Source organism: Channa argus, chromosome 2 (assembly GCF_033026475.1).
Source record: "Channa argus isolate prfri chromosome 2, Channa argus male v1.0, whole genome shotgun sequence".
NCBI lineage: Eukaryota > Metazoa > Chordata > Actinopteri > Anabantiformes > Channidae > Channa > Channa argus.
In genome coordinates this window covers 12211915-12235898 of record NC_090198.1, presented here as the reverse complement: position 1 = coordinate 12235898, position 23984 = coordinate 12211915, and the positions used below count along the sequence as shown (strand labels likewise).

At 37.7% G+C, this 23984-nt stretch overlaps 1 protein-coding gene across 2 annotated transcripts in view; it reads left to right on the top strand.

Annotated features, from left to right (window-relative positions):
* Nucleotides 1–23984, top strand: part of LOC137116313 (multiple epidermal growth factor-like domains protein 11) — a 106729-nt gene that overhangs the window by 78625 nt on the left and 4120 nt on the right. Inside the window, exons 12-23 of one of the 2 annotated variants that reach the window (XM_067495562.1) lie at nucleotides 2299–2462; nucleotides 2682–2784; nucleotides 9843–9989; nucleotides 12284–12418; nucleotides 17156–17284; nucleotides 17697–17825; nucleotides 20021–20149; nucleotides 20463–20591; nucleotides 21556–21789; nucleotides 22179–22330; nucleotides 22664–22733; nucleotides 23093–23146. In XM_067495562.1, coding sequence (XP_067351663.1) covers nucleotides 2299–2462; nucleotides 2682–2784; nucleotides 9843–9989; nucleotides 12284–12418; nucleotides 17156–17284; nucleotides 17697–17825; nucleotides 20021–20149; nucleotides 20463–20591; nucleotides 21556–21789; nucleotides 22179–22330; nucleotides 22664–22733; nucleotides 23093–23146 — 1575 coding nt within the window. The remainder of the gene's footprint in view (nucleotides 1–2298; nucleotides 2463–2681; nucleotides 2785–9842; nucleotides 9990–12283; nucleotides 12419–17155; nucleotides 17285–17696; nucleotides 17826–20020; nucleotides 20150–20462; nucleotides 20592–21555; nucleotides 21790–22178; nucleotides 22331–22663; nucleotides 22734–23092; nucleotides 23147–23984) is intronic. The other variant, XM_067495563.1, reaches the window with a different exon arrangement.

Genomic DNA, 23984 nt, shown 5'->3' with positions numbered 1-23984 from the left:
TTTCTTGTTTCCTTTTAAGCTGAAGTGATTCGTCAGTGAATTGATCAGTTTGCAGCTGTTTTAGTTTAGTGGATCCCAATCCTGCTCCTAAGATTCCCCCTGCCCCCCTTCCCAGTCAGTGCCCCACCCACTGCTGGTTACCTGAATCAGGTGTGTCAATCAGAAGTTGGAAGATACTAAATTGTTTTGTTTCCCCCACATCACTCTAATCTAGGATTTCAAGTGTGTGACCAAACACACCTGTAACCAGCACTGGTTACGGCACTAGTTAAGGAGGGGGGGGGATGACAACAGGCAGGGGAGTCCCTGAGAACCAGGGCTGGGAATCATTGTTTTAGGTTATACAGTCACTATAAATAACAGAGGTATATATAAATATTAACAGTTATAGTGGAACTTTACATTTTAGCTTGGTAATAACAAGGTAAATGAGGGATAATAATAAATGTATACATCAGTTAACAAAGTAATAACCAGCCAATGGCTTGCTTTAATCAGGGTTTTATCTGGGTATGCTAAACTTATATGGTTAATCATACCCAGATATAATCATCAATCCTGAAACACAGCTTCAAAATAATCACTAAATTTCCTAAAAGTAAAAATCACATTTTATCTGACTGTTGATTTCGATTCAATAAATGCATTCAAACCATTCAATGGTGTTCCAGTAGTACTACTGAGGTTATTTTTTGTTGTTGTGAATGTTAGTGGATTTCACAGTAAATTTTGGATTGTTCTGATTATTGTTTTGGTTTTCTGCCCATTCAAAAACCCAGACCTTTCTCAAAACTACCTGTGAATTTCTGCAACCTGGCACAAATGCCAGCGTACCAACTTTAATGATCTCCATTACTACTTTTCCCTGTTTCATATTTAGTTCTCTACTTCACTTGTTTAATATCTCTCAATATCAACATCTTTAAATATGTATGGGTCACTGAAACTTGTGGGGAACATGGATAATTAAAGTGGAGAGACATCAGAGGCAGAGCCTGAGAGCTTTGGTGAAAAAGTGGGTGTCTGTCTTCTCCCTGTAACTCCTTCCTTTTTTGTTTGAGCCACTCAGAGGGAAACTCAGAGAGAAACGTTTCAGTCTACAGATTATTAATGGTTACCAAGCACATATTGGCCATGGGTCACTTTTATGGTAGTACTAATACCTTGTTCTGTACAGTTGAATATACTATTAGGATATCTATTACATTTTGTCCTTTTTTTGAGTAAAAAAGCACAAGGAATTACGGGGTCAGGTTGTACTGCGATGGATTTGCAATGGATACAGGTGTAGTAATGTTGGACAACTGTATCATTGCATTCTGCATCTGCTAGTAGAAGAGGAAAAATCAGGACACTCATGGCACAAGTGTAATGGCTTCTTTAAAATTTCAAGAATAAACATTTCAATGTGTCTGTATGTGTGTATCACTGAAATGTGATCATGTATATGAGAGAGAGAGAGAAAACATTTCACTCATAGCGTGTACATACTCATTTTGTGGGGAGTTCTGTGTCATTATTAGAAAACTCACATTAAACATGGCAACAAGTTCAGAACCAGCAACTACAAGGAATAGAAAGATCAAAGATCACAAAGTACAAACATATATGTGCTTGCTACTTTATAAAATATATAGGATAATCTAAGTTACACTTGATCAATTTTATTATTGATTTTTAAAAAATAACACACTTCAGTCAAGCAGCAAAAAGTTAAATGGCTCCATGTACAACAAATATAATAATATCATCCAGGTTCTTATAAAAACATAAATTTCATGACATTACGTGAAAGCTTGCATAGAGTAAATACTCTTTGAGAGTAATATCTATTTACATCTTAAGCCCCTTACTGTACTTGTTTCAATAGTAGAACAAATCTCGGCAGCACAACTTTAAATAAGTTTCATAGTTCAACAATTTATTGAGCAAGTAACTGGTTAGGATTCATCCTGTCAGTCAAACTGATTAGAAAACAAAGACTAGAGAAACAGATGTACAGCCAGTACCCAAACCTGTTGTTTACATACATCATTTGTGAACTGACTTCCCAGTTCACCTTTCAGCTGCTGAACTCAGTATAGATTATTATCAGCAACACTGCAGGTGCCCTCGATTCCAATTTGACCTTTAAACAAAGTAGTTTAGTTAATCTAAAGAACTGTTTACTGAAATTTTAAAAAATGCAAGATGACAAGTTTTCATAAAGCTGATCAGTCCTTTAACTGATATTGACACATTTAAATGAACTTCCCAAACTCTCTGTGGACTGATGGTCTTTGGGCGGTGTCACTCCAGGTTGGCAGGGTGTGGACTGCTCCATCCCGTGTTTCAGTGGCACCTGGGGACTGAGCTGCAATCAGACTTGCCAGTGTGCCAACGAGGCGGCCTGTGACCCCGTCAATGGAACCTGCACCTGCTCACCAGGATGGAGGGATGAATATTGTGACATCCCGTGCCCCGTGAGTGTGCATGCCAGTCATTATTTCTCCAAATTAATTATTTAGCTACCCACTGGAAATCAAGCCACTGATGTTAAGCTGGAGTTTGAAAAAATGTAAGCTGCTAAATCTTTTCGTGTTATTGATAAAGCACCATCGTGCTACGTTATGACTTATGAAAAGGTACCACCCAGTTAAGAGAGCAACATACTAACAGATGTGTCTTTAAATTGTTTTTAGGAAGGGTCTTATGGAATGGAATGCAGAGAGAGGTGTGACTGCATCAATGCTGAAGGCTGTGACTCAGTGACAGGCTCCTGTCGCTGTCTCGCAGGTTGGACAGGTGAGTGCTGCAGCCACGACTTGGGCCAGTTTTGATTGCCAAATAACAGCCACAGAGGCACTTTACAGGGTTTCAAGGTTAAATAAACAAACTCATTATTGGCAAGAACCCACATCAGAAAACAGAGTTCAGACGTCAGCATTGGCAAAGAGACATCAGAACAGGTAAAGACAGAAGGCATGTATTCCTAAACTCTAATATAGCAATAAAATGTCCAGCTAATTCACATTTGATTGTGAAGAAGATCAGGTGAATAGGCTCACTGATTCTGGTCAGAGTGTGCATCCTCCACATTTCTACACAGAAATGTCTCTAACAGATTTTAAAATACAGTTAGGTACTCGTAACTTGGAGGACAAATATAGTGAACCCTTCAATCCACTGTTTCTCAGAATCCTGTGTTTAATCGATTCTCTTCAACTAGCTAAAGGGGTAAAATCACATTAACAGTTTGGGAACTTTAGTAAGTGATGTAATCCCCTTTTTTATCAATAGTTTCAAATAAATGTTTTTCGTAACTGTTTATACATAATATGTCTTTAGGATTATGGTTGGGACTTTGACTTGGCCGTTCCAAACCATTACATTTCTTCTGTTTTACCGGTTCTTTGGTAGAGTAATTTTTGGTGGATTGTGTGAAATATTCCTGTAGATTACTTGTGCACACAACTCAAAATGTATAGGTCCATAAATGAGGACAAGCTGTCCCTGTCCAGAGACAGCAAATCAGGCCCAAATCACGATCCTGCCACCACAATGTTTGACAGGTTGAATAAGGTTTTTATACTGAATTGCAAAGGTAGGATGTCAGCAAACATAACGCTTCAGATTGAAGACAAAAATTTCTTGTTTGATCTCATCCATTGATTGAACAATCTTTCCACAGCCTTCAGCTTACCTACATGGCCTTGAGCAAACTGTAGACAGGCAGCAATATTTATTTTGAGCAATGAGTATTTTGGCACACACCAATATTAACGATTGCATAATTTTTTACAGTAAATATATTAATGTAATATATTGGGTTCTGTTTTTCTAGTTTAAGCATATAACATTTTAGGTCACATTTTTGCAGAAATAGAGAAAATTCTAAAGGCTTCACAAACTTTCAAGCACCAATGTATATCCCAAAGAGCAAGCAAATTTTTGAAAAAGCCATTTTAAGAAGTGAACATCTGCCTGCTGTTTGTTTCCTGGACATGTCATACAGATGTGGTACTTTGTTGGAGGCCAACATCCTGGTGATGAACTTGGAAATGATGGAAATTATTGAATTCAAAGTTAGTAAAGTAGACTGAAATGTACCACAGTTTTAGTGTTTGTAATATTTGTATTTTAAGAAATAGAATGTACAGTATACGGTACATTAATACATCCCCTTCTCAAAGCAAAGACAAAAACAGCAATATTTAATGAATTTGATAATATGTCTCATATAAGGATTCTGTAAACAAGTCGTTTCCATTAACAATATACTCTACACTCAATATTTCCAGATAAGACAGACTACATGCTCTTTCGTTCACATTTTTCCAGAGCAGTGTCCTTCTCCTGGCCTGTGATAAGCAATGATGGCTTTAAAGTAGGAACATTGTGTTATGGGGGAACTCCAAGCACAAAGACTTGTCTTGAAGTGGGACCATTTTACTATTTCCATGCCTTATGTAGTTAACAACACTGGATACCGCGGTTTAACCTATATTTACACCAGATGAGAGATATCAGAAGAACTATACACTTAATGAAGCATCTGTCTGTTGAATCCACACTGACTTACAGCACATGTTCACTACAGCCTCTCGGTCCTCAAGTGAACAAACTGTCTTGACCAAACTGAGTATCAGAAATGTTCTGTTCACGGAGAAACTATACAAGAAATATATGTGGATTTAAGTCCAAATTGAAATCACTGGTTAGTTTTAGAATAAAATTATGGATTACTCTGTATTGTTTGACTATCCTCGGTTTTGCTCATATATTAGTCTGTTATAATTTAGAAAGCTTCACCTGTCCACTATTTAAGTCTAATCCATTATCCATCCTACCTGTCTCAAGAAAAGCGATGATAAGTGACAACTCCTGATCAGTGACGCTCAGAAATATATATGTAGGTCATGCGCCTATGCACTTGCTCCACAAAAGTACAGTAACTTGTTGGAAAGACACAGCAGTGAGGAGAACAGAATCAATTGTGTTTATTCAAGGATACTGTTGAGCTAGCTGACATCCCAGCTTGATTAACAAGTTTGATGTTCTGTAAAATCCTTAGCAAATTAGTAAAGTAATACAGCTTTGTGGTGCAAACTTATTTTTGTGAAGCCAGTTCTGAAAATAAATTTATATATATATATATATATCAACTTCTCAGTGAGAGCCAGTGAGGCCATTTGAAAACACGAGTTATGGACAGCCATAACACTCCAGATATGTTCCTGAAAATGCCGCTGGTGTAGATCAACTTTGGTCACATCCAGCCCCTGAAATAAGGGCTTAGAGGGCAAGTGAAGCAGACATGAAAAACACCTAAACAGACATTCTGGGAAGGAGAATAGAAAAGAGTCTGAGGCTGAATAGAGGGAAGACGGAGCAGTGCAGACGACGCCATGACATAAATGGAGACAACAAATCAATAAGGCACACAACAAATTCAAACCTATAATTCTAAAACTGATGGAGATTCAAGGTTGGATGATTTTGACATCCCAGCTCTCTTTAATAATTCAGCGTCATAAAAGTTCCCCATGGATGAAAGAACTTTGAAGTGAGACCTAGGCTCATGTGTCTGTTAGGACGGACTTTTTTTAAATCCTTGTCCTCGGCAGTGACATAAGACCTCTGTGAACCTTCATTAACTCATTAATAGTCATGTTCAGGTTGTAGCTCTGTTTATTTCACCCACTAATTGCCAATCAGTCATGATGAGTAGGGATCGATATTATAGTTGATGAATATGGAAAGAGCGTTTTAATTCTCTGCCAGAGGGAAAACTTGTAATGAATTGACATTGGGAGAAACTTCAGTTTATTGATGAATATTTAGTTCCAAGTTCAAATTAAAGGGTTAGAAGTAAATGAGTTTGGGCAAAAGAAGTAAAGAAACGTGATGACCGTGAATAATAATTAATCCTGTGAGATAACAGAATTGTTGTATCAGCTTAAGCCTCTCTGGTGCAGCCTTCATATATCTACTCATTATAAAATCATTATGCTCCAACTGAGGGAAAAACAAATTCACTTTAAATTACAATGTACCTGTACAATATTTCGACCTTACTGAGCTTTCTCTTTGTTGGAATATTTCACAATAAAGGTTATATTTAGGTATATAATCTATTGTGAACATATTTAACTTTCAATCGAGTTACCAGGCATCCGGATGGAAAATAGTGCTGTGCTGGTGAGGGTGTGTTGGTTCAGTTAGAAGAATCAATAAAACAATACAGGAGTCCAGTTATAGGAGTAGATCCTTGGGTTTGTAGTGTAGGTTTATTGGTTGAGGAAGCAATGAGCAGTAGTTTATAGTAATGTGAGACATTTTATAACTCTGGGACTCATAGCAACCTTTTGTTCTTTCACCAGATGAACAGTAGAGAAGTGGTGCTCACGTCACAAAATAAAGTTTAGTGCCTTAGACATGGACATGCACATGCTTGATTGGCTAAGGCCTTACGTTGCTTAATGCAGTTGCATTCTCTTGCAGCAAGGCTTAAACAAGGTTCAGCTTTTATGCTGTAACAGCCACCGTTCTTCTTGCTGGAGCACCCTGCTCCTGTCCTGCTTCTGTGAACGCGCTCAGCGTTTGGAGATGAAGAGAGGACGATGTCTATCAGTGTACATCCTGTTTTACCTCAAGAGACTATAGAGGGTTTTTTCAGTGTCTCCTAGACTAATAATGTTGTTCACATGAAAATTGAAAAAAAGGAATAAACGGTTACAGAGCTGAGATCCTGACGAGAGTGTATTGTTGCAGAAGTGGTTTGAAACAGACTTCCCAGTGCTAATTTAATATTTAATTGTATTTATACTTATATTTTCTTATTTTATACCATAGTCTTTATACGGTTAGTGTAAAAGAAAAGTACGGACTTGAGCAAAAGAAAATGCACTGTACAGTAAGATGTGTATCAATGGACAGAGTGCCACACTCTGAGCTTCAACCGTTTAAAAATTAAGTCTGAAAACCGTCCACCCCTGTTTCCTTCAATCTTCACCCACTTTATGGCTCAGAGGTAGTTTATTAATTGAGTTATAATGGCCACCTCTGCCCCACTCTCATATTCTCTCATATTCTGTGTCAAAGGAAGTTTCTAATGGGCTGCAGATATGCTAGACTGCAGCGAGAAAAGGAATAAGATATACTGCATTTGCACATACAGTATTCTTATTCTGTCTGTCCCATGGTCTGTGTTTCTATGTTTAAGTGTGTGTGTGTGTGTGTGTGTGTGTGTGTGTGTGTGTGTGTGTGTGTGTGTGTGTGTGGCTGAATGTACAGAGGAATTAATGTAATGTGAGTCACTATAGTCTTCAGACTGTCCCCTGTGAGAAGGGAGATCTCTGATCCATTCTGCAACTGTTGTGTAGACAGAATCCTGCCTCTTAGGACCCACACAAACACGCGCATGCACACACACGCATGCACACATGCAAGACTGATGAAAGAATGAGACACTTGAGCAAATGATTAAAGGGTAAAAAGTCTTAAGCTAAATTTGGTAAAATTGGATTTTTATTAGATTTTGCATAAAAGTTTGACAAAAGTAAATATACTTTGTATGTATATATGTGTGTATACACACACACACACACACACACACACACACACACACACACACACACGTGTGTGAAAAGTGGTTGTCCACCAATCTCACAGTTGTTAAATCCCCGGCTCTTCCGGTCACATGTCGAAGTGTCCTTGAGCAAGACACTGAACCTCAACTTAGTTTCAATGCTTTCATATCTTAAACAGCATCTTACAAAACATCAAATTTATACATTTTTTAAAAATATAAAAGTGGTTTATTTACAAAATAATGAACTCTAAGAGTCTATCTCTGTGAACTGTTTCATTATTAACTGGTATAATAGTAAAACATTGCGCATCATCTTTTTTGTTGTGCTGCCATCTCATAAATGTGACTGAGCAGCAGAATCATCATCAAACATCTGAATCAGGACAAACGAGAATAGTGGACCATTATAAACTGATGGAATATAAGTAGATTTGACACCATCATCCATTATTTTCATTAAAGATTCATGTTGTTGTTTTGCATCGTGACATTTAAATGAACAATTATGTAATTATTCTAAAATCAATGGTTTAAACAATAATGAAAACAATTTTTACAAACAGCCCTAGTTGACAACTTTTCCTTCAGTTCTTTCTAGGAGCCTTCTTGGCTCTTATTACTTTCTGACGTCTTTGTGTGGCTCTCAGTCCATTGGTTGCTGTAGATGTATATGCAGAAGATGTACTGCCTAAACAAGCTATTAAATATGGTTTAATTTTTTAAGAGCCTCTGTAGTTCCCTAAACAGAGATCACAGTTGTTTTAGCAAGGCAGAATGAAGGAGAAAGTTACTTTGTTGGGGACTAGTTTCAGCAGTGGGTTGATTTGTCTTTGTGTTCTAGTAAGTATTTGCTGTAACAGTAGAGCTGTGTTACTGATTCCATAAAGTATAGTGTAATGACAGACCTTGTCACAACTGTGCAAATGACTGTTGTGCTTTTAATATTTTTTTAGACAATAATGCAGCTTTGGCACAAAGTAATAAGATATTATTTCAGGAGATGGTTAAGCACACAATATTTTTAATTGGAACTAGTTTTGTATTGTCACTGGTTTTGTATTTACCATAGGAATATTTCCAGCTATATCATGTAAGAGAAAGAAGAGATGAGAAGAGTTACAAAATGAAGAAGGGGCTCACTACACTGTAGACTCTAGTTAAACTGACATTTAGAAAAGCCCCCCAAAAAATGTGAACTGGAATAGGAATTGTACTTTGAACTTTGTGTAGTACACAAACAATTTAGTTTGCACAATACACACAAAAAAGTACTTATACACTGCAGACTTTAAGTGTGCTCTTAAATAGTTGTAGAGTAGTCAGAATTATGATTAAATAACTACATTTTGTTAAATGTATTGTGTGTGTTCCATACAGTTATTTAAGTTGAGCTAACTAATATTACAATTTTCTGCTGCTTATAGTTTTTAGTTAGATCTACTCTACATTAATCTTGTTTAACTAATAAAACCATGCAAACAGTTTGCTTTACTAGGTTGATGAATTTCAGCAGGTTGCTGTAACTCTTTTAAAACTTGCTGATACTAGTTTTTCTAGGCACCTTTTTGCAAATTGCTGCCTCCCACTGGTTTAGTGTAATTGCGTTATTTGTTGTTACTGTACATCCATTATCATGTAAGTTATTAATTATTATTATGTAAGTCCATTTTAGGGCCAACACACAAAGACTTACAAAGACAGTCAACCATTCACATCTACAGGCAATTTAGAGTCACCCATTAACCTAACATGAATGCTTTGAGTTGTTGGGGGAAACCGGGGTACCCAGAGGAAACCCACACACGCACAACGAAAACATGCTCTCCACATAGAAAGGCAATTTTTTTTAATTGAACTTCACTCGAAACAATAATTAAATGTTTGTTCACCCAGGAATTAACTCTAACTTAACCGTAAGAAGTGCATGTTGCTGATAACTGAGTACACTAATAAGTTAAGACATCTATTAGATTTTACAGTGTATATATATATTCTCCTTCACACTATTTCCCTCCCTTGCTAACTCCTTTCTTGTGTAAGATGCTGCAAATTCCTACAGTTAATGTTCCATCATCTGCCCCCATTTTTTCATGGTGATTTTTTTTTTTATATTCATTTTCTCTTTTTTAAGTTTAAGTAACACGTCTGTGCCTTGGTGAGCAGCGTTAGTGAAGACAGTTTGACTCACAACCTGGGTAGCTAAGAACTAAGCCTATTGCTTAACCATTGAATTGTAGTGTGAATCTATGTGTCTGTGTGGTTTGTGCAGGTGTACATTGCGACAGTGTGTGCAAGGAGGGACACTGGGGACCCAACTGCTCCTACAGCTGCACCTGTGAGAACAGAGGCTCCTGCTCCCCAGAGGATGGCACCTGTGTGTGCGCTCCTGGCTACCGCGGCACAAACTGCAGACGAAGTACAGAAATATTATGTGCAAGCACACACACATTTCAGCCTACATATATTGTACAAACTTACCTGCAGTACAGTAGTTGGGGGGGGGGCAACACAGTAGAAAAATCCTTGAATTATACAGTATGTAAAAACACAGCTATCAAAAAGAGGTGCTTGAGAATGAAAGCAGTTGGTGAAGAATGGTGCCTGTTTTACCAGCAATGTGTTCATGCAGTAGTGATAAAAATCTCCATAATGATGAAGAATTGTTTCCTGTTTTAAAATCAGTTAAAGGATAATATGTTTTAACACATGTTAGCTAATACAGTATCTACACGCGATATCCTGATTTAAAAACATGTCCAAGGATGCACTGGGTCACAGCATTAGTGGTGCTTCTTGAGGTCCTCAGTTGTTTCAGGTCTTTCAGCATCATACATCTCCCCTTGAAACGACTCAACTAAGGTTGGTAATACCCTGGCATCTGTCGCTGCAGCAGCAGCCCTTGAATCCCTCCTGATTCAAAGCCATCTAGAGCCCCTAAAGTAACCTCAAGATGGACAATGTACTTTGCTGTTGATCTGAAACTAAAATTTGTATAAACTCTTAATCTCTTATTTTAAATCTATCATCTTTATTTTCAAAATAAAGCAAAAGTTGCAGCAAAGAAATTACCATCGTGGAGTGAAAAATGTTTCATCTAAAACGTCGTGAAGAGGAATAACAAGCACCATAGTCGTTGCGTGTGTTCCACTCACAGGCTTCAGGACAAAATTAATAAAAGTGGAGGTATACAAGCTTTCTTTGCATAGTTAATATACAGGATATACAGTATACTAATGTAGTTATTTGTATGTGATTAAAGGTATGCAGACCGTGCAGAATGGTATTAAATAAAAGCACATGATTAGGCTGTAAGGAACTGTGGGGGTGTGTAAGTGCCTGAATAATGATGATGATTAAGGAATAACCTTAATCTCTTTATCTGAAATAAGTCTGTATTTATGACATTGTGTATTGAATTTGCTGTCTGCTATTTTATCTGAATGTCCAGATTGACTTGACTCCAGCGTGCTCTGTACAGGACCCTCAAAAACTCCACAACAGAAGGATTTAGAAGAAAAAAAACATCCAATTCATGTACATTAATTTCCATACAAACTTTTTGTAATGTCCATTTGAGATACAGCTGTAAATTCAACTCAGTACTCACTAAACTAAACAATAAGTGTCTATTGGATAGGTAAACAATGAGGTGATTACAGACATTTTTAGATTTCAGACATTAACTATGGATATCCTTTACCTGCTGACAAATATTTTGCTGGCCCATACTTCCAGGTTGCACTGCAGACTTGGACTTGCAGCCTCATGGGACTGTATGATATATAAAAGCCAATCCACCTTGAAAGCTTTTTTGAACCGTCACTTAATTTCAGTGTAATTAGCTGCACATTGAAATCTAAATCTACCCAATTAATGATCAGAACTGTTACACTGTGAATCATCCTGCAATGATATGGTTTCTCTCAATCTCAATCTTGCCTAGAAATAAAATGTGAGTTTAAAGTAACTGAGAAATGCAATGTTTTCAGAAGAGCTACCATGTTTTTCCATATCTCAAAACCAGAAACAACCTTCAGAGTATCTATTGATGGATTAAGTGTAAGAATAATTGAGGGACAGGCTTATAAATCATCAGTTTTTATAGCTTGCTTAAATAAGGCTACCTGCTGTTGCTTGAGGTGTAAATACAAGTGTGTCTGACAGTGTTATTAATATGCTGCTATGACCACATACCAGTTTTCATTTCTTCTCCCTCAATCCCAGTCATAGATTTAGGGGCTCCCGGCTCACAGCTTTGGCAGTTATCTTAATTAGGAAGACCCTGTAACAGGGGAAAAAGCACTAGACTGTCATGTACAGGCATGTCTCGCCACTTAAAGTAACATCCCTTAGAGCAAATTAAAGTAAGACGTGTGAGGGAAGATCTGTAGTAGAAGGAAACAAAGCAAAACTAATGCAGTCTACAGGTGGACCCATGGGCACATTTACTGCATGCGTGCACTTTTGCATGCACACACATCCACAGTTATTAAGGTATGGAGTACATAGTCTGTATTAAGCTTTCATGTATGTGGGTTTAAAAATGTAGCTTAAATTGGGACTAAGTGGACCATGAAATCCATTATTCAAGTGACCAAAGAACTAATCAGAAAACTAATCAGAAGTTTGCCTTAGACTCTGAAATGCTCTGCTCTCCTTGTCACATACACACATCTCTCTAACAGAAGTGTATGTGTATGTCTTCTGCAGCCTGTTCGCCTGGTTTTTATGGCCATCGTTGCAGCCAGTCCTGTCCTCAGTGTGTCCACAGTGAGGGGGCGTGCCACCATGTCACCGGCCAGTGTGAATGTCTCTCTGGCTTCTTTGGCTCCCTCTGCAATCAAGGTCAGTGTTACTGTGGCTTTCTTTAGTTTCATGTGCATAACAGATCCAGCTTCATAAGCCACGTGTGTGGACAAACAGTTGCGTTTTGTTGTTTGTGTACTGTTATATCCTCAGTTGTAACTTAGCAAAGCCTTTAGGATCTTGTTTAAATGAACGTTAAGCCCTCTAAATGAATACATGTACAGATCAAAGCATGTGGAGATGAAACCGAAATGAAAAGTGTGAAATGGTTGTTTCATGGTGTACAGATACGGTTACATAAAACCATCTACTTCGCTGGTTTTTAATGGGATACTTCACTTAGTATTGCACTTATATAAAGTTGAGGAATTTCCAACATCAAAAAAAGGACCAAAGCAAAGCAAAAGCCAAGACACCTGGATCTCTTGTATTAGGCAAATCTCCAAAATCATGGGTAAAGCCTTGGTAAATAAAATTTTTCAGAATCTCCCCCTTCCATTTACAATATAGGGTTTCCAATAATTTGTAGCCTTCAAGCCTAAAGTAAAATGAGACAACGGTGATAATAAAAATAAAACCTATCAGGAAGAACTGCTAGACGTTGTGATGAGTAAATTGGCTTTCATGTGTTAAATCAGAGTCCATTTAAACAGTCTCCTCCTACTGCACACATCATCACGTATTTGCATATATATACTACATATACTATATACTACAGTTTTCATAATAATAAAGGTTTACACAGACAGACAAGCATTCACACTCACATTCACAGCTACAGGTTATTTAGATTCACTAATTAACCTAACATGTCTTTGGACTGAGGGAACAAACCAGCGTACTTGGAGAAAACTCATGCAAGCAGAGGGAGAACATGCAAACTCCACACAGAGAAGCTGCAGCCGGCAGATGGTTTTGAACCACGGAAACTTGTAGCTGTGAGGCAGCAACATTACCCACTCCACCATTGTGCTGCCCACATGGGCCACATCTCATCCCAGGATCCATGTGTTAGCTGGCTCCAAAACTGACATACATCTGGTTCTGGTTCAATCAGTGTCTGAATAGGCACTAGATACATTCATTCATTTTTATTATTCATCTCACACCCCTAGGTATTACTGTCACTCCCCAGTCTTTGAGTGCTTGCAGAGAGTGATGAGATTAAAGGCAGGACGCCACGTCCAGTCCACATGCGCTATATTCACATAATGCATTCCAAGCTGAGTGACATAACTTATCAATATTCTTTTACTGTTGACTTTGTCAATCACCCAAACTCCCAGCAAGTTGGTGCACAAACTTACTCATGAATTATTTGTAAATGTTTGTCATCTTATTTGTCATCTTGTCACACTTTAAGCAACCAGTCAAAGTTGCCACAGGCCACCAAACCAGGAAATTCAGGAGCAGGACAGAACTTGTATACAGTTTAACCACTGCAGTCTGGCTTTTTGTTAAACCCTGACATCTGTAATTAACTTTAATTTAGAAATGAAGTCCTGTACAAGAAGCAAAGCAATGGAATATCTACAGTTAATTAGAAATATAAGTGATAAAAGAGAAACAAACCATAACCTTGAGCTCATTTTCTGAATCTTTTCACCGCTCTCCCACCTTTTCATTTTTATCTGAATAATGTGTTGTCAGGTCCTCCCGTCCATCAGTATGTCTGCATAGTTTAGCTCCTCTGCAGGTTTAACAGGTGTTAATTCTCCTATGAAGGCAGTCAGCCCAAGGTTTGTTGCTAAGTCGAATTTTAAATGGAGACAGTGAAGGAGAGTGCTGTGAAATATTCATCATCATTAAACATGAAGGTGGCCTTAGTTATGCTCTGTTCCACGTTAGCCATTCTGCTGGCCACTGCATCTTTGTAGCAGGCCCATAGATAACTGGGTGAGCCTTGATAAATCAGATGTCCAGCAGGGGGGCTTTTAACCACCTGGAGTGCCATTGCCAGTCCATCCTGTTTTTCTGAAGTTGGATACTCTTTTGTACAAGCTAATGATGTTATTGACTGGTAAATTCTTAAGGAGTGTGTTGCATTTTAACAGTCACAGAGACAAAACGGCTTGTCACCTCTTTTACTGAGAAATCTAATTTCTTCTTTTAGCAGGGGCGCTCCAAGGTTTTTACGTTTGCACTCTAGAAAAGCCCTTTTATGAAGGGTAAAGTGCAAATTATTTATTCCGTAGTGCAGTTTCTACAAATTCACTCAAGACACAATTTTATCAGTAAAACTTAATATCAATTTCCACTAACTTGTGTTCAGACAACCAGAACAAATCAAGCTCATTAAAATGTGTTTTTAAAAAAATCTAATAGTGGATCCATTAGTGAGTTATGGGCTTGCATTTAATTCAGACATGTCTGTGATAATTTGGCATTAAGCTTTAGTCTGAATCAACAGCTGAAGGTGAAGTTGGAGTTATATGTAAGCTACACAAAGTAAATTCGACCTGTGGTTTCTGTCTTGGATTGGGACCCCACAGTTGCAAGATAGTTAAAAAAAAAAGTTACCAAATCATCTGTATAGTTCCTACTCTGGAAATGTTGCCTTTTTCTCATGAATTATTGATAATTTCCCCTCTAAAACTATTCAGTTAAAAAGGTGGAAACACTCAACCAAGAAACATGGACAATGGAAATGGAAACAAGTATCATCACAATATAAGCTACTAGGTCTTACAAACACAAACAAAAGCTGTGTCAGTAAATGATTTTCATGCTATTCATGTGATATGGCCGAGTCAGATGGCTTAACTAGAGAACGACTTTAATGTCTCTGGGCCCTAAACTAAGGAAGTCTGTGGGAGATTAGTATTATTTCATAGTGGAGCATGGTCTCCTGTTCTCCTAATACATCCATGATTAAATTCCACTACACTCTGTAACTCAGCACAATATCTCATTCAGGATTTCTGCAAACGGTTTTCCTGAACACACTAAACAAGTTAATGTTACATAATAATGTTATGTACACGAAAAAGACAGCTGTTATGAAATAATATAAAACTACAAGTGTGCAGATACAAAGTATTTTTTTTTAACTAACTAGATAATTCCTGCTGCCCATAATCTTCCAAGTGTTCAGTTTTTAAAGACTGATCTAACTACAGTCTGTTAACTCAATGCTTTACTTCTGTGAATAAACAACAACATACCATTTGCTTTTTAACTGCTGGTCTGATAACATACGAAGCGAAACACACAGCATCACATATCTTTTGTTCCAGGAGTGGATTTTTGGTGCACAAAGTGTGATGGCTTTTAAAATAAGTTTTTTTTGTTCGCTTGTTTGTTTGTTGTTGTGTTCTGTGGTGACCTCTCGATGGCTCTACAGTGAAAGTCAAGATGTCAACATACTGTAATCTGATTTATCCTCTAAGGAACATGAATGTCTGAACAACATTAATTACAACCCGTCCAGTATCTGCTGAGACCAAAGGACTGAGTGACCTCACTGCAGCAGCACATTTAGTTTGGCTAAAACACAGACGATCATCAGGGAGCAACCCAATAGTCCCTCTCCTGCTAATTATGCTTGATAAATTCTCCTGGTTTTAGTCACATGTCCTGAACATACAGTCAATTGCTTTGATCCAAACTTTACAGATTCTAGTCATACATTGGTAACTGTTACATCAAAACATTATTAATGGTCTTTGTTGTAGTTATGTTCACACTAAAGAATTCCCCTCTGGGTTTTTTTCTTTTAGAGAAACAATATGGGTGACTGGCTAATTGCTATTGCGAGCACAGACCAAGAGAACCTGGTAATAAAGACAGAATAGTACATCTTTGTGTGTTAATTTCCAAAATGCATAAAAAACCCAGAGGATGTTAATATATTGTCAGGCTTGTCACTGATTATACTATCTGTGTCTCAATGTTTTATTAGTGTAACTACATTTAGTGAAATTATAAAAAAGTGGAAATATTACATCCTTAAGCAACGGGATGTCTGTTTCCCTAAAGTGATTAACTGACAAAACAAACTGTGTTCATGGAAAGCTTCTCCCAGCTCCTTTTAGCCACTCTGGATGACAAACTTTGAACAGAATTATAGTTTCTTGCTGACTACTACTCGTTCTCTTTTCTCCACCTGGGCTGAGATGCTTATCACATTAGAAACAATCAGCAGTGATGATTCATTTCACACTGTTGGACTAGGTGTGTTTCAAAGCTGAAGAAAATGCCATGCAATCATTTTTTGTGTCTTATCAAATTAGAGATAAGTACAAATTAAATACAATAGTGATTAACAGTACATTGAAAGAGAAGGTCACTGTGTGCCCAGTTTAGATGACTAATGCTTCCTGTTGACTGAAAAGACTTTATATATTTTTCACTTGTGGATAGATGCCTTTTGTTCTACTCACAGTATTTTTTTTTCTATATGTATTTTCCTGCTTTGCTCTTAATCAATTTTTTTTTATTTGTGTCCTTTTTGTCTCTTTGTCCCTGTGAGTTTATTTTTGACATTTAATCAAAAAACATATGAAAGAAAGATTAAGCTGCCTTTCATACTATGTGTTGGTCATCAGAAGAGTACAGGGGGAATGTGGGCAAATCTGCTTAATTCATTATTTGCAGGCAGAGATAACAAAGTCCTGCTACTTGCCCACTAATACTGAATCGTGACTACATTTTTACATATTTCTGTCCAGCAAGATTTGTTTTGTAAAAAAATACTTTTCACCTATTTTTTTTAAATCACTTAAAGCAGTTTATATTTTTAACTGATTGTGTTTAATGTGCCATTCATCCTCACAGTGTGTCCCATTGGAAAGTATGGTGAGGCCTGTTCTAAAATGTGTTTGTGCACCAACAATGGCACTTGTAATCCCATCGATGGCTCCTGTCAGTGCTACCCTGGATGGATCGGTGAGGACTGCTCCAAACGTAAGACAACAACTTTTCCTCTTTTCTTTTTCTCCCCTTAGTACTTTTAAACCATAAATCTTCATTTTCCAAAAAGGAGTGAAATCTATTTGGACTGTGTTTGGTTATTGATTTCATTCTGCTAGAGTTGACCATGAACCCTTTAACAGAAAAAAAAACAAACAACTACTAATTACTCCACTGGCTCCAACATTAGGTTAGAGGTTTCACAATCACTCAATCACCTGTGAGGCAAATAAAGACACCAACTGTCATCGAGTCACGGCCTCAGGGTGATGGTTGTGTGTGTGGGAGGAGATTATGTGTATGTATGTGTTTATCTTTCTCTCTTTCAATCCCTTTCTCTTCCTCCGTGCGTGCATGTGTGTGTGTGTTTGTGTGTGTGTGTGTGTGTGGGGGGGGTTATTGGCAGCATGCCCCCCAGGATCATGGGGCCCAGACTGCATCCACACATGCAACTGTCACAATGGAGCCCAGTGCAGCGTCGCTGATGGAGAGTGTAACTGCAGCCCTGGATGGACGGGACTCTACTGTACACAGCGTAGGGATCTCACACATACTCTTAAACACACACACACAAAAACACACAGAGATCTAACAGGGGAAACACTGATACACTCTCGATGTGTGCCCATATTATCGTTGCAATCTTACTTTTTTGCAGTGGGCATTACTAAGAGCCCCTCCTTTGAATACATATATTTAGAGCCATGCACTGTCAAGCTCCTGCTTATTTTAAGCACCTCCTGCCCAGCTGCATATTACTAACACTAACCTCAAGTCCTGTGGTCAGGTTTTGTCAGTTCTCCTTTGCCCCAGACTCAAGTCAAAAGGACACTGTGCATTTTAAGTTGTAGCCCCTCAACTCTGGAACATCACCGCTGGACTTGTGGATGCCTTTAAAAGCAGCTAAAGACACATTTGTTTAGATGTACATTTGTTTCACTTTGTATTTTATGAATTTTTGTCTTAGGTTTTCAATCTTTGTTTAAATGTTTGGTCTATGAATCTTATTTGATTGTTGTTATTGTGAAGCACTTTGGGATGTTCTGCTCCTGAAAAGTGCTACATAAATAAAAATTACTTTCTTACCTCCATCTGGTGGCAGACTATAAAACTACACATCTGAAAGGATTAGGTCCCCCCTCCTTTGTGACCTGCCACCATTTAAAAATTGCTCTTTTAATTACCCTTGTTTCAGGAAACAAAATAGTGAGTTATAAAATCAATTTTTAATGATGAATAATTCCATTTATTTGGTAATACCTTCATTCATCACTAAAAGGGCAAATGGGGCAGGTCAGCTCGAATAGACAATTATTACACTAAATTCAAAGCAGAAGTGTTAGTACAATTATTAATCTCCAAACCAGATAAGCTGACCATAACCCAAACTTCCTTCTGTTTCTTTTACATAAAGCAATCTAGTTTTAAAGCTGAGGTGAACAACACTTTCCAATCAGTTTTGTCATTCTGAGCCCAGGAAACAGCCCAGCAAATAAATAGAAAGCTTATCATTTCTTTATATTAAGGAGGAATAAAACATTGTCAACACTCTTTAATCTACTGCAAAAGACTTTAGTTTATGTTTGATATGAACATATGGTATTTTATACAAAGATTATAAACTAATAATTGCAGATGCATCGTTATGGGTTAACCACCTGTCAGTACAAAAAATTCAAATATTAAAATCAGCTTCACCTTTACCAACAGTTTATAAGTAATAAGTACAGTTTAAAATACAGCATTTTCTTTGAGGAGTACTGCTACTTTGTACTTACAAAGGTAAAATGCAGATAATCTGTTTTAATACTTTTACTTTAGTAAAAGTGGAGATTATTTTTGGTTAATACTTTCCTTGAGTATTGGGTTTGTGTAATTCTGCACATTGTGTACATTGGGGCTGTGTGACTGCTCAGAGTGGCCATGCTGACCCTTGACCTCCATAACACTATTAAGACCACCAGTGTTAATGTTGTAGCACAGGAGCAGCTGCTGTACCTGTCTAATTGAATACGTTGTATTCACAAATGCCATTTACTTTACATGTCAACATACTCTCATTATGTTCACAGGAAAAGTAATGTGGTTGAAATTAAGTCTCTCAGGAAAACGTAATCAGGTTTGTAGTTTAATTGTATAGGAGCGTAGGTTTTAGGAGACAGTTGTCTGACCACAGCTGTTTTTTCTGTGTTACTTTTATAATCTGTTACCACACTTAGTTGTGATTTATCATTTACTGAAACCAGAATATCCACTGTAAAGATTTTGTTATGGTCAGAACTTTTTTCTCATCAGTTACGGTGACACCAAATGCAATATACAGTAAATCAAATGTGAATATGTACTTCAAACCCTTTGCCAAAAACAGGGTCAAAAGTGTCCCAGAAACTCATCAAACTCAAACAGTAATTTTTTCATTGTTTTTTTCACATTTTGGTCTGGTGTTCATCACTTTTGAACGTGTGTTCAGGTACGCTAAGCATTTGTTAAAAACTGCTTGGGTTGCAAACTGGGTTTAGTTTAAACTCCAGAGATGATCCATTTTAGTTCCACTGTGACAGAAAAGATAAGCCAGTCCTAGAAAAGCTGCCTGCAAACATATTTCCACATTGAAGGATTAGCTCTTAGTTACTGAGTGTGGAGAAAAGAAAAATGGCATTTGTTCAATTTGAAATGTTAAAAGCATGACGTGGAAATTGTAAGGACATACAGTTGTTTATTCCTCTTCAGGCTGTCCTACAGGTTTCTACGGCTTTCATTGTGCAGAGGTATGTCGCTGTCAGAACGGTGCAGACTGTGACCACATCACCGGACAGTGTTCCTGCAGGACGGGCTTCATAGGACAGAGCTGTGAACTCAGTGAGTCTGTGTTGGGCATCAGTATATGGCTGTGATCTTTGAAGTGAAATCATGTTAGGATGATGTTTAGCAAATGTGTATACAATAAAATCTTTAACAAGTATCTTTAAGAATCACAAAATGTAAATATTCACAAAGACATATGTGAAGTACCTTTAGGAAATAGTTTTTATGATGGAAAAAACTACATTTTTACTGGAGATGAGTTAGAAGTTAAAAAAAACTGTGTAAAGTCAGTTTTAATATTTTTGTTATGGCAAAATATCCACCTGTAAAATTTAAAGATGTATTATATCTCGGCTCCTGTGTCCAGAGTGTCCTGCAGGGACGTTTGGTTACGGCTGCCAGCAGCTGTGTGAGTGTATGAACAACGCCACCTGTGACTATGTGACAGGGACCTGCTACTGCAGCATCGGCTTCAAAGGCATCCGCTGTGACCAGGGTGAGAACTAATGGATCTGTACTGGGGGAGGACACGTATCTTTTGAGAGTGCATAAGATGCTGAAAGTGTTTGTCTAACATAAAGGTACAAAGAGTCCTCTGATGGTCTGATGGACTTATATGTCTGCTGTACTTTTTCCTATTGGGTTTGGTCAGTAAGGACATTTTGTCCTTACTAAAATTCTTATATCTGTAACTTTTTAGAAATGTAGTCAAAGTTTCTCTGTCATTTACCACGATGACAAATCTTGGTATTAGTTACTCCTATACGTCTGTGCTTTCATGTCATTAATGACACAAGTGTTTTCTTGCTTTATTCAGCAGATGTACTGTAGAATACAATGACAGATTAAGTAGACATCTCATGACAAATTTGAAAGCAGCTGTTATCAATATTTTACAACAACAATGTATCAAACAACAGTTTGAACTTCATCACACATAGTGATGAATCTATAAAGCATTATCAGCCGACTTGAAACTGCAGACACCACTGGCTTTGCAAAGCTTAAAATATTCAAGTTTCCATTGTTTCCAACTGCTGCCATTTCAATCCCAACAGTTGGGTTGTTCAGCAGCATTTGTTATCTATACAAAAGATCAGCACTTTAAAATGTTATGATTTGAAAGAAACAAATAGAGCATTAATATAAAAAGAAACTTTGTTTAAAAACTAAAAGTTTTTTTAAATATTAAAAGATTTTATTTAAAACAAAATATTAGATTTAAAATGTCCTCTCATTTTTTTTTAAAAAGTAAAAAACACACCAGAGGAAACTTGGGGTTCATTGTTTTACCTAAGGACACATTTCAACATGTGGACCAGAGGAGCCTGGCATCAAACCACCAACACTGCATGTTGGCAGGGAGGAAATGGAGATGAATGTTGGTTTCAGCTGTACATTATGGTAGTCATATGAGGTAATTTTTCTGTTTATCTGTTTATTCTCCGTGTTTTCCTCAGCGGCTTTGATGATGGAGGAGCTTAATCCCTACACCAAGATCAGTCCAGCTCTGGCATCAGAGCGCCAGTCAGCAGGTGCAGTCTTAGGCATAGTTTTCCTGCTGCTACTTATCATGGCCATGCTCGGTCTGGTGGTCTGGTTCCGCTATCGACAGAGACAGAAGGGCCATCATGTGCCAAGTGTCACGTACATGCCCGCCCTGCACGTCAACTCCACCGACTACTCCCTGTCAGGTGAGACGTCTGTATTTGTAGGTGTTTTCCTTTTTTTCTTCCAGGCAATTTTCTGTCAGGCAGATTGGAACACGTAAAACCAGAACTACAACTGTGACCATTTTTTCTGAGTGTTTCTGAACGTTTTTATTTATTTATTTATTTATTTTAATCTCTATCGAAATCTGTTTAAATTATTAATTTTCTGTCTGTACACTGCTTGAGTATAATAACTGAGGATCTTCTATTTTGTTCGAGTTCTTTCACTTTAATTTGCAGCTTTGGACAATCGTAAATGGCACTGCAGTGTGTGTGTGTGCGTGCGTGTGTACACATGCATGCATATATATATGGTGATATGTTGGTGATAAGATATGAGAACATGTGCTGATGTCATGTGGTGACAGCAGGGCTGCAGTGTACTGGCCTGCTCTCCTCTGCAGAGTCCTCTCCCAGTAACAGCTCTGTAGGCCGCTGTTTCTCCAACCCCAGCTACCACACTCTGGGGCCTTGCAGCTATGCTGCACACTACGCCAAGCCGAATAAGAGAGGCTGCACCAAGGTGGGTCGAAAAGCTGCAAGATCCTGACAGTTAATATTTCAGATTTTAAAGCAACAGAAAGTTTTCATTTAAAATTTGGAAAATGAAATAATGCACTGAAGTCTGAGTGCATGGAGGTATAAAGCGTAAGGGTCTTTTTCATCTGATACTTAAGATACGGCTAATAGAGTACTTTTAAAATAAGCAGCTGGAAACATTGAAATGCGAGCTGGAAATGATCCTTTCTTTTCCTAATTTCACATCACAAGGTTTTTACACATAGTCATTTATTTGTCATATTATTTTTTCTATGTGTGATTTCTGATATGTTAGCAGTCTCAATATATTTTCCAGATGAAGACAAAGAAGCGAAACAGGAACAGTGCTCCAGAGTGGGGGGCCTACTGTAACCTCAGTGAGCTGGGTCAGTGTCTACATCTCCACTTTATTCAAATACACTGATACATACATGATGTATAGTACACTTTGTCTCTCAGCGAGACGCTGAGTGAGAAAATGGGTTTTCGGGGCCTTTAAATTAAAAAAGTGCTGAAATGTCAAGCACATAGAGCAGTTCGATATGGAAAGCATAAAGGCTGCGGTGGTCAGGTTACTGGCTTGTGGCCTTTTTTTTAAACCTACAGTGTGATTATCCTCCAATCTCCGTGCTAATCCACAGTAATAAAGTATAAATGTTCTGACAACATGAAGCTATATCATGTTCCCTTTCTTCTTACTTGGTTTAACCTTTCAGGGTATTTACATTCTCATTTCCCTATGCAGGTGTTTACTGCATTGACCGGTGTTACAGCTACCATTTGGAGCCACGCTACAGAGGTACAGTGAGGTGGATCATTACCTCTGACTCCCCAGCCAATCCGCTTGCTCGAATGTTTCCCTCAATCATTGACTGTCTCTCTCTTGCATTTTGAACCTCAGCTTCATGTTTGCAGTTCCCTGTGTTAAAATTCAAGTCCTACTGTGGGTAACTGCATGTGACATGTAACGTGACAGGAGAGGCTGCTCTAAGTTTCAGCTCCAACAGTCCACACTGTAGCAGGAGCTGTGTGACAGGCAGAATAGGATTATTGACACTCTAGAACTGTAGCTCTATAAAATGTATAGAGCTGCAGGTACAGTAAGTTATTTATTTTTAGTCAAACCAAGTTTATTTATATAGCACTTTTTATACACTATAGGACTTCAAGGTGTTTCATATCAGCAGAGCAAAGCAAGTCTCTAGTTATAATTACATATGATGGGGATGTTCTTTTGTAGCTACTTATCTGTGTTTGTGTGTTTGTTTCTCTCCTGCTTTGTCAACTTCAGTAATTAGTAAGGTATCGGTTTTAGATCAGAGAAGATTTAGAACAAAATGTCTTTATCCTTTGGACTCCCACACCTCCAAAGTTAAAGAAATTCAGGTGAACTGCCAGATAAAATGTGGTTTCTTGCAGAAAAAAACGTCTAAAATAGTTTCATTTATTTTTACACATTACTTTCCTAGATGGTAGCGTTAGACTGATAAATCATGTGGGCCATTATGGATTTAATTTTTATTGTTGTACATGCTAGGCTCTAATTAATAAGAAATGTCAGAACAGAAAAAAGTAATTTAGAAACTCTGTTACATAGTTTGTCTATGCTGACATGTTTATTTTACTCAGTTTTTTGT